Source organism: Prinia subflava, chromosome 3 (genome assembly GCF_021018805.1).
Source record: "Prinia subflava isolate CZ2003 ecotype Zambia chromosome 3, Cam_Psub_1.2, whole genome shotgun sequence".
NCBI lineage: Eukaryota > Metazoa > Chordata > Aves > Passeriformes > Cisticolidae > Prinia > Prinia subflava.
Window position 1 is genome coordinate 34347520 of NC_086249.1, and position 12083 is coordinate 34359602.

Consider the following 12083-nt stretch of genomic DNA (forward strand, 5'->3'; position numbering starts at 1 on the left):
TCTGTTTCATGGACATTTGTTAATTACCTTTCCAATTGTTTCTGATGTTTCTCTTCTCTAGCTTGGGCCTTCATCTGTTGCACTTCAATTGTATCAGGTTTCCTCCGCCTCATGTACAATTCATGATTTCCCATACACAGTGCCAAAATTCGCTTGTTAATTCTCAGACGGGGTGCATAAAAAACAAAATCCTAGGAAAAAAGTAATTCCAGTATATCCATTAACCTAAAAAATACACTTATGACAAGATTCAAAGGATTACTGCACTCTTGCATTGGCTGAATGAAAACTTACAAGTCTTTTGATATTTTGAGCAAGCAAACACCATAATATATAGACCTAGTTACTGTCAGAAACTTGTACAACAAATTCAAAATTGTCCCTTGAATATTCCAGAAATCAGCTGGTTTATATAAAACTATTTAAAATTTTAAAACGATGAGACGATTCTCTACTCTATTCTGAAGTCATTTGACCTAGAAAGTCTCATGAAATGTGCTATTGCAATAAAAAAAGGAAGAAAAAAGAAAAACAGAAGAGGAAAGAGGTAGCAAATTTAGCACCTTATGCTATCTTTTCAACACATCACAAAGTACTAATTGACCTAAAATCCCCAATCAATTTAGGGGTATCAAACAGAAGAAAATAAACATACCATATTTCAAAAAGAACATTTTCTTTTGATTACTGACTATTCTATCAGTAAAAGTAATGAATCTGATATTTACTCATGCCTTATGCCAGAGCAAGTCCCTGCAGATTTAAATCCCTTCATATAGGAAGTGATACTATTGTACACACTACTTACAGGGGCCTTTTTGTCAATTGGCTTTATGACAAATTTTTTGTCGTTAAAAGAAATGTTTCTTATTTCACTCCAAGGAAAACCAATCTTGGGTGTCAGCCTTCAAAGAGAAAAAGTTCTCATTAGAAGCAGCAAGGATGTGCATTTTATATATACATGAATTTTGTAAAGCTTGTGTCTTTACTATTCTCACTACTGCACTTAGCTATATTTAGAATATTACACTTACAACATTATGTTTTAATGTAAACTTTAGCAACAGTTCAAGCATATTTTGGTAGATTTTTCTTTTTACAAATATTCCATCAAATTAATCACATTTTAATAAATTACACGACATTGTAACACGAGGAATTTTGATTTATGACTTATTCTAATACTATTACCTAGATGCTAAACATCACAATCACATTCTTTATATGGCATTGGTAACTGCATTTTCACTTGAAGGAGTAACTATTTAAATGTGAGAAATTGACATTTCAAATACTGAAATCAAAGTAACTTTCAGCTACCTTTTACTTCTGTTTAGCTCAGATTTGTGTTCTTACACTTTTAGATTTCAAGTTAAATTTACTTCCCTTGCATCTCAAGCAAAATAAATTAAATTCAGAAATTGTTGCAATGTTATTCATCAACTCCATAACAGTAAATATTATTCTGTCAGCACAGAAGTTTTTTCAATTCATATTATCTTAATTATAAATATCAGAAAATATTTAAGTATTTGATTGCTAACTATCAGGAGACAGGAAATATCAAAAATTGCCTCATAGCTCAATTTGATTTGAATATTTTGAATATTTCCAGCTCTCAGGAGTTATATTGCCATCTAATGGCAATTAAGGCTTACAGAACTTTGTTACAGTCTATATACATCTAAAGTTGACTGCTTCCCTCTGGAGTTTCATATCAGGTCAGCTTCAAATCACTTGAACAGTCTGTTGACATCAGGTACTACTAAGAAGTGCTTGTAAAGAAAGCAAAGAGTAAGTCTGTTGTGCTATTTCCAAATTCTTTGTATTTGCTATATTTCAGCTTTTCCCTTTTCAGGAAAAACAGATTATTTGATCTCTTTATCAGAACGCATGAATGATCTATTTTCTTTGGTGTCCAAAAGGTTTCACTTTGAAATATCTAAGTTTTTCATGTTCCAATATCTATAATCCTTGTCATGGCTCTTACAAATGTTTCTCATTAAATATATTGCTCAGTTTTAAAATGTCCTTTTCATCATGAGCAAAGGGAATGTTTTGAGTGAAAGGTACAGGAAGAAACCATATAAAGATGCAGTAATCCATATAAAGCCACATAAATTTAAACTTCTGTAGAACTGCTCTTCCTTTCCCTTCTTTTGCATTCCTCATCTCTAAAATTCAAACATTCTGGCGGTTAACATCTCTCTCTCTTTTTCTATCTCTTACACAGATTAGAAGGAGAACCTGTTTTGCCAGATTTACTGAACATGCAGAAAGGTGGGGGCTGTATGATCTCAGATAGCAACTCCTAGGACAGAACTGCAGAATGAGTATTTCCCACTTACTTATCATCGTGCTCATAAATATTCAGACCCAAAGCATCAACTCCTAGCCACAATTCAGTTCCTTTTTTATTCTTTATTTCAAAATAGTTGACTCCATACATTTCCAAGTCTTGTGCTATCTTAAGGTATTCCATCATAGAATCTTCCCTGATGAAGAAGAAAAATTTAGTTTAGATAACAAATCATAAGTACATTGTAAGAAGAAGGGAACTGCAGAATAAACAGTTGGTGTAAAATTTAGTTATGAATTAAATCTCTCTCTAAAATAGTTTGACTCAGATACTTTTAAGAGCTCTACACCCTAATATCCAAGTAGGGTCCAATCATTGTCCTTTTTCTTTCTGCCCCACGAGCTCAGGAAATACTAAATGTGTTTTAGAGGCAGGTAACTGTGGACTACGGCAGTTGACAGCCTTACCAGAAATCCTGTAGGTAAACCAACAGCCTAACTGGGAACGCAACTCTCATGGAAGTCTTTCATAACTACCTACCGTGGTCAGAATAAAAGCAAGCCACTCTTCAAACAAACACCTCCCACAATACATCCTAATAATAATGAAAAGTGTCGTGAACATTTTTTATATAATTACCTTAACATTCCCCTATGCTCTTCATGCCAGTTCTGTATTCTTTCTTCCCACTGTTCTTTTGTCAGTTTGTGCTGTTCTAACACGCTGTGAATAGAAATTGTTGCTATTAAATGACACTGACAATAAATTTAACCTCTTTGTTGCACAACACAACATATGCTTCAACTGAATAAATTTAAAAATTACTTCCTATATACAGCTCATATTTTCAGCACAGAAACAGGAACTTTGTATTTCAACAATTTCCCTTCTAAAATAGTGTGAATATCACTTTTTTCTTGGTATTCTATATTCTTTGTACTAAAAAAGTCACACCAGTGCATACCTCAATAGTTATGTTTACAACAGCTGAAAATGCACACCTACAGAATCCTCTGGCAACAATGCTGCAAATTAATCTCTAGGTGTGCAAAGATACACTCAAGCTTTCATTCTGCTGTCATTTGAAAGAAAAGGTAAGATATTACAAGCAGTTAGCAGACAACCTTGTTGAGAGGTTTTTTGTGGTTTTTTTTTTTCCTTTATGAATAAAATCAATAGGGAAGCAGCTACAGAAAGCCATTTGATGTTTAATCTACAAGAGGCTGCAATGATGGAACTGTATTCTGGCCTAATAGGACCTTCAGTGTAGTACTGCAGTAAGAAATCAAATGCACATGATAACCTTATAACTCTTTCATTCCATATCCCAGCATTTCAGGCTTTTCTGAAGAAACTGTTTTAAAGGACAATTAAAAAATCATCTGAGCATTGTCTACTGAAAAGGAACACCTTAGGTATATGAATTTGTGTTGTACTCAAGCAACAATTTTATTTTTATTGCTATATATTTTATTTGCAGTACACTTACTTTCAGGAAATTATTATTTTAGTGAACAAAAACATGAAAACTGAAGAAAAGGAGAGAGTATCAAATAAATTTTAGTTACTTCTACATTGGAGTATTTTGATTTTAACTTAGCAGAAGCAGGCCTCCAGTAACATTACATGATTTTGGAGCACTTTGGAAATGTGTTCAACTAAACCTGTGCAGGTGTTTGTGGACAGGACAGGAAATACATCTCAAGAAACCTGTGGCTGTGACGCTTCTTTGTTATTTAAAGTCTAAATCAGGATTTCTGAATTTTACTAGCAAAAAGAGGAACTCTAAGAAAGCCACCATTAAATGCATGTTATTGCTTAATATTTTATTAATAAAAATGTGCTGTAGTTGAGTTTATGTGCAGCATTTGGTGCCAAACCCCTCTCACTCACCGCTGGGGGAGAAGCCTGTCATTGGCTAGGTAGCCCAGCTTATGGATCTCCTTACTGTAATCTCCATACTTGGACTGGACAGCATAAGAAGCCAGAAGAACTGCAGTTTCTGGTGGGCAATAAATTTCATCATTTAAGATCGACTCTTTGACTTGCAGAAAGAAAAGTCTCTGAGTTATTTCCTGAATTAATTCTTCAGATACATCCTCTGGAAAAAACTTGGCCCTGAACTTAAACTGCAAAGGGTTTTCTTTCCGTACATCTTGTTGTGTTACCTGAGGGAGAGGAATAAAGAGAAAAATAAAAAAAGCACTAAATGGTAAATCAAATGTGATTTAATAGTACTTAACTCTTTAGCTCCTCTACACTGAAACCCAGAGCTTCCTGACAAGCCCACTGTGGAACTCACTGAAAGGTTCACACAGCAAAAAAAAGGTCAATTTGAATGAACCAGACAATTTTGAAATACTATTTAAAGGGTCATTAAGAGATTTTTTTTTTGTGGGTTTGTGTGAGTTTTTATTTATCACAATAAAGACCTGGAAACTAAGAAGTCACAATAGACATTAAAAGATCGAAACTATATCCAAGGATGACTTGCAGAAGTAATAAATTAGGGTCTAACAATGGTTCTTCAGCAAGAACTATAGCACATTTCTTCAATGTGAGTGTGAAGTTGGGATTCTTTTTAAAGTCTTTCAACTATTGAAATAAATATATGTGCTTTGTTCCTGTGCAAAAACCTTAATTCCTTTAATCACGTTATTTTTCTAGAATGGATAAGCTTTAAAACTGTCATTTCTGCAAAGAAATCAGATATGGTTTTAAGACTTCCTCTACTTCATATTTCAACAAATACTAGTTTTTAAGTAGAATTTGATTTCCTTTGTGCTCAGCTTGCAGCACCAATTATGGCCAAAACAAAAACATTCAAAACTAAATTAATTTTAACATAAAATAGTAATTGTAAAAATTTACATTCATTGTAAAGTGATTCTCATACATCCCAATTTAAGCACTTTATTACACATTTAGTTTTATGTGTACTATTAGTCCCACTAAAACCTCGTTGTCACGCATGAAATGATGTATCTGTTTGCTCGACTTTAGGAAGTCTTAAGAAGTGTGAATATAATAAATACAACCTTTTAAACACCTAGGACAGCATAAGTACATATATATTCAAGATTTGAAATGTCAGTTTTAAAAGTTTTGCTCACTTCATTATTGACATGCATTATTTACAGACATAGCATTTCATCTCACCAGTGAAAAATTAGTTGTGCTCATGATAATAAAATCTTACTTGCACATCCATTCTTTATCAGATTTTATCTGTATTTACTGAAAATATGTAAATAGAATTTGTAAGTGAGAGACAGTTAATTTGATACATATCAGAATCAAATGTTACAAGTTTATTTAAAGAAAAGATAAGTGTCTTAGTCAAAGTTTAAAAAATGAGCATGCCCTCAGCTGCCTCTGAACTGTACAAGAAACTTAATTTGCTAAAGGTTTTCATAGAGCAATGTCTTCTGTATTTTTCACAACTGATGCAATAAATCCCAGTCTCCAACCACTTGAGACAAGCCATTACAGTTCAAGAAGTATCTGTAGCACTACAATGTTTATTGTGTATGAAACAAGACACATATGAAATTCTAGGAACCAGCTCTGGTGGTTAGCAGGCTTAACTCACTGGATTTACCACAGAGGAGAAGCAAAGATTATACAAGTGCAGTGGGGCTTGCTGCTAAAACCCTCCCAATTTGCCTTCTAATATTGAAGTTAAAGATATTCCTGATTAGGTTGAACAAGAAAATAAATATCTCCATTCTAAACAGTGGCAATAAACAATCTGACAGCCAGTATTAAAATAAGAACTGACCACTCAAATTCATAAATGCAATTTAAAGTAAAACAACCCAGTTCCCAGTAGCTGCGAGATACAAAGTAATCAATGCCATTTGGAAAAAAAAATATCCTACTATCTACCTATTAGATACCTTAAGTATAGAAGCTGATTATTTTGCCTTGTTTAAAGATTCACAGCTGTATGCATACAAATTCCTGAAGCTCAAATACTTCCCATACACACACTCAAACTCTTAAACAAAAATTTTATTATGTTTTGCTACATGAAAATGGGACAATCATATGAATTCAAGTTTTCCTAATGCATGCATGCTTTCCACAGTACTGGAAACTATCTCCTCAAATTAAATATTGATGCAGCTTTGCATATTCTTTATAACTAATGTAACAACACTATTTTGTCATTTAAAGCACATGAAAAGCAAATTTTCAACTAAATTTGAAGCCAGCCATACCTCACTTAAGGTATTAAATCAGCAAAGCTTATAAAATATATTCTAACTGTACACTTGGCTAAATATGAAGGAATTGTTACCTTTTTATTTAGCTTCAGCCAAGTTGAGTAGCCTTTGCTGTCCACATACTGCAGCCCAAAAAACCAGACTTCACGAAGACCAACAGTTTTCACCACCTAAAGAAAAATGACCCATAATCATCAGTAATCACTACAGTACATTTTTTAAACTGGTATTGTGTAGCTTAATAAAGCTATGTAAACAATTTCAAGATGAAATGAAATCAAGTCTTCTTTATCAAGGAGATAAAGTGGTAGCAAAGCATCAGGTCAGGGAACCCCAGAGTTCTAAATGAACTCAAACAGTCCAAGCTACCAATGGGAGCGTGCAGCTCACCGTGCACATCAGCACCTGAGGAACAGAAGGGAGTAACAGGACCCTGAGGTTACAAAGCACATCTGGGACATGACCTGCAGCCCTACGGAGAGGTGAGTACACTCCAGCAGAAGACAACTGGTGGAACAATAATAAAGAGTAATATTTGTGGACAAGTATGATGTAACAAGGATGAACTGACTCCTCCAAATAGTTCTGCCATCTTCTAAGTGCTAATGATAAAAGGAGTAAGGATGATCTACTTAATTAAACATACATGACCTTCCTGTAATACTTCAGATCAGGTCTATCACCAAAAGCTACTAAAGAAGCAAAATCGTCCTTGAACAGAGGGAAGGTTGTTTTATGGATGCACTGCTTCAAACGACAGACAAAAACCACAGGCTGTTTTCATCATAGAATTGTAGTGTAACCACTAGGGAAGTCCCCCAGGACTTCAAAACAGGATGAAATCCATGTGACAAAAATCTGCTGTAAAAAATCATCCATAAAGATGTGTAAATAACAGTAAAAAGATGAACTGCAATAAAAGATCATATTTAATAAAAGCAAAACACTGTACATAAAAGACAACTATTTATGTGAACAGAGTTCCGATTGTAAAGCAAAAAGGCAAGAAAGCTATAACATTAGTATACACATGTATGGTATTCACAAATCTCTAATTCTACATAAGAGCTGGTCACATCGACTTATAAAAAAGGATGCTGCAGCACTGGAAATGTTTCAGAAATCTTGAAAAGAACGATCAGTGACTTGGAACATTTTTTGCAAAGCTAAGACAAGAACTAGGGCTACTGACAGAGAAATAAGGAAAGATATGATACAGCTCTATAAAACTTGCATGGCATGTAGAAGGAAAGTAGGGAATGATTGTTCATTATTTCTTATAATGTAAAAATTAAGAGAATCAACAGAAATCATGACATAGCAGGCTCAAAGCAAACAAAAAGAAGCACTTTACTACAGAGTGTAATGAAACTGTGGAATTACTTTACAAGTCTTTTGCCCAGCAAAAGCATATGTGGATTTAATAAGCAATTAATCACAAAGGTCCAGCAAAGATTATTAAATGACTGTAAACTCTGGCTCCACATATCACATATGGTAGTACTTACATATGTCCTCAGGTTGGACCATGGTGCCAAGCTGCTTTACTGAAGGCTGTTTTATGGAAGCATTCAGATGCATGTGAAGTAAATAGAATTTTACACAAAGATCCTCCTCCACTTTAAAGTAGTACTATCGGGTTGCAAAATTAAGATTTTGAAAATTAGAAAATGTCATAAGATAACTATGCAAATTTACTTCTGCTGCCTTGCATATTTGCATAATCACTTAACAACCATTCCAGTGTGCACCTTTTTTCTTCCTTTATCATGTCACCTTCAAATTCCAAAGCACAAAATGGACAGTGTTTGTGGATCCAACCTGATTGATGCCTTGAGTAAGCATGGTTATTTCCTCTAGAATTCCCACATTATTTACTTTACATCATAAGAAATACTAAGAACAGGTGTATGTTACTAGTATGGTCCAAGCAGCATTAAATTTGGTGCCCCAACTCAGGCATTTCAGATCTGCTGTGTTTTTTGGCACAGATCTCCTATATAATGCTGATCAAACTTCTTATAGCTTTATCAGATGACTGAGAATGCTCTTTACTTAGCAGCTGTCCAAACTGAGCCCTTGTACCTCATCAGCTCTCTGAGCTGCAAAGAACTGCAGATGCTCAACAGCTCTGCCCGCAAGGCACAAGGAGACAAGTGCTCGTGCCCATGTCAAAGCATTTTGCTCTCAGCCCACTAACTCCGGCCCTTGAGATGCACGTGATTTAAATACAGACAACCTGGGTGCGGCAATGCAGAGCTACACAAGTTTGCAAAATCAACACTAAAAGCAGCAGACTCCACAAATAAAGAAAAAGCATTGCCTACACTGCCTCTCAGCTCAAAGGAAAGAGAAACAACCTTTCTGAAACTTTGTACCAAGAGAATACACTTACACACTGCAGTAGCATCATATGAAAAGCAAGTAGAAAATTAAAAACTTAGGAGTTTGACTCTGGCTCAAAATTTCTATTTAGTAGCTTCAGGCAAGCATTCATCACATCTGTAAAACAGATTTATCCACCATCATATCCTACAACTTGACTATTAATAGACAACAAGAACTTCTTGGAGAAGAAAAGCAACCTGAACAAGGTATGTTTGGGCAAATCACAACATACACATAAAGACAACCTAACAAGGATTTCATACAGTCACCTTCCACAAGATTGTAGAGAGGGCTTTGGAGACATCTGGAAAGGACAGTGGGGTACAACATGAAATAAAGGAGATAACCCTCACATTCCTTCTGAATGGCAGCTACAGTGAGCCAAAAGCTACTAATGCACAGTGCTAACAAAACAGAACAAATCCTCCATGACTACCACCAGTGTGTGGAAATACATCCCCCACAGGGTTCCTCCTCTCCCAGGAAAGCTGTAGATGCTTAACTGGTTGACTACAGGAGGACAGATTCCCTCTTGCCTACTCTGACCACTGACAGGATAGACACAGGGGCCAATGATAAGTATGTTAGAACACCTGAAATGCAAGTAAAAAAAAAAAAAAGCTTGTGCAATAAATAAGTTGTTTACTGAGTTTGACAATGGAAGAGAAAAGAAGCCACAGATTTCAAATGCTGAATTCTTGTCTGCTAGCAAATAAAGATGAGAACACACATATGGAATGGTAAACAAATCAACAACTCGAGAAAATGCCAGTTAAAAGTTTAAAAGAACACTGGCTGGTAAAAGGTTGAAAGGCTGTTCACCAAAAATGTAGATAAGCACTAGATAACAGCTGAATTCATGGAGAGGTCCTTTTCTACAAACAATAACCAACCTGCATGTCATGTTCACTGCTTCTACATAAACCCTGAAGGTTAATCCTTCCACTACCAGTGCTATTCAATTCCCTTTCCATAGAGAAACAGGATAACTTTTTGTCTGAAAATTTCATGCTGGTTTAACAATACAGTTCAGCTCTAGATGTTATACGTGGAACTCACACCTGAATTTAAGATCAGGCTAGGAACGTTTCTCACACACAACTATTCTGGTTGATTTTTCTTGACCTAATTTTTTTTTTTTCAATTTAAAGCTCCAGAGGTAAGAGTTGGTGAGATGTCAAACACCACACAGAGAACTGAAGAACAAAGAAGAGAGCATGAGGAAAATTCAGAACTGTATCTTTGTCCCTGCTTGCAAATGCCCCAATTTGGATGAGCCTGATTAATTGGGCACAAGACATTACACAGCAGAATGTCACCCCACCCAACAGTGCATGGCAGAAGATAGCAAAGGCTGGCAGAAGACAAGTAACAGCTTGAGCCTTCCATGCCACAGAATGCCATACTTTTATATGGTGATGATGATGATGCTGGTTAGACAAAAAGCAAAACAGCCCCTTTTTTTCAAGAAGTCTTTAAGAGTCATGAAGTTTATTCTTTTGTAGGGGCTGAAGATATATGCTACTGACGTTAGAGAGGAGGGCAGGCAGTAAGTGTTAAGAGTCAGTCATTTCAAACAAAAACTGCAAAGGTGATTTCACTTATCTAAAAGTTCAGTATTAAAACAATAAACATTGTCTTCTTTTCAATTTATATAATAAGACATTTAATTGACTCTAACGGGTCAACTATAAGTTTAAAGAACTTTTTTGATGTATTACTTTCTCTTAGTACTCATCATTACATACTTCAAGCATCTATAGTAGAATGGACATAAACAACTTCTAGACATAATTGCTGATCTACCTTAACTACTTTTGAAGAGTAATTTCAGCTATTTCCACATTTCCTAATCAAAGGCATACATCTTGGATCTAGATAATAAAATGTATTTATTGGTATCTTATATCTGTGTTGGCAAACACATTGACATGATTCCATTCTTAAGGCTTCCTGTAACACCCCACAACACAGATCAAAAACTTGTTTCAAGATTCAGATGACTAACATCACATGAGTGCAAGAACAACCCTGTTTAGGAAATCATTCCCTTGGTCCATTTGACTGATGTACAACACACACCATCAACTGAGTGTGCAGTTCTGATAGGTCTGCAATCCATAAGCACATTAAGGTCATAATTTTCAACTGTTCCTTTTTCCTGTCCTTTTTTTTTTAACATAAGATTCCAAACTGGTTCATAATACAACATTATTTAGTTCTAACATTTGGGAAGTGAAAAACCATCTTACAGCATCTATTGCTGGAAAGCAATTGTGTTATCTTTCATTGATGAACTGTTACATACATGTTTCTAAAATGCGCAGTTGTAAAAACTATATTGCAGTAGCAACTATAATCGTATTAGACATTAAAAGCACAACTAATTTCAAAGCAGTTCCATACACAATTTATCTGAAGCCTCACTGGTAACATTTTTAGAGAGTTGTCTTTGAATTCAATATGTTCCATCGAAAGGAAATTCAACTAACTCAGAGTATAGCTTAGATAACATATGGAAAAACAATCTGTATATGAGAACACTACCACTTTTTCAGACTATGCCTTAATAATCACAACACTCTTGTGCTTGTACTCACATATACATAGAGACATGTAAGTTACCTGATCAAAGAGCTGCTTGCCTGTTGTATTGGGCTGGATGGCAAATTCCAACTCTGCATCCATTGTGGTTACTCTGACATTGATCTAGAGAACATAAGGAAACAGTTAAATCATACTGTAACAGTGTAAAACTTCTATATCCTGTGATTAGCCTGTAAGAAACAGTAAGTTGAACAAGTGTAATGGTCTTGTGTACACACAGAATATAGCAGTAAGAAAACCAGAAAATTTGAATCTGAAAAATTTCTCATATATATTTAGTGTAAAAGCACAATCAGGAAAGTATTTACCAGTAGGTTGAAAGGTTAATTAGAGATTAAAGCACAAAATTAATTTAATGGGAAGCTGACATCACTACTGAACAGCTGAAGAACACTGGGGCATTCAGCTGCTGGGCACTACCTTTCAGAGGGCTTTCCAAATGCATGCAAAAGTTCTTGGTCACATATATATCGTTTTTAAGATATTTATGCCCAGCAATATCAAAAGACAAGCAGCCTTCTGCTTGCCATTTCTAAAATCAAGCAGTTTGGTGGTCAAAC

General features: G+C 35.0%; 1 protein-coding gene across 2 annotated transcripts in view; it reads right to left on the minus strand.

Annotated features, from left to right (window-relative positions):
- RDX (radixin) overlaps positions 1-12083 on the minus strand; it is a 37015-nt gene that overhangs the window by 8412 nt on the left and 16520 nt on the right. Inside the window, exons 3-9 of one of the 2 annotated variants that reach the window (XM_063394611.1) lie at positions 11542-11625; positions 6603-6698; positions 4193-4467; positions 2939-3022; positions 2349-2495; positions 809-905; positions 28-191 (exon numbers count right to left, since the gene is read on the minus strand). In XM_063394611.1, coding sequence (XP_063250681.1) covers positions 28-191; positions 809-905; positions 2349-2495; positions 2939-3022; positions 4193-4467; positions 6603-6698; positions 11542-11625 — 947 coding nt within the window. Of the gene's footprint in view, positions 1-27; positions 192-808; positions 906-2348; positions 2496-2938; positions 3023-4192; positions 4468-6602; positions 6699-11541; positions 11626-12083 lie in introns of those variants that run through there. The other variant, XM_063394612.1, reaches the window with a different exon arrangement.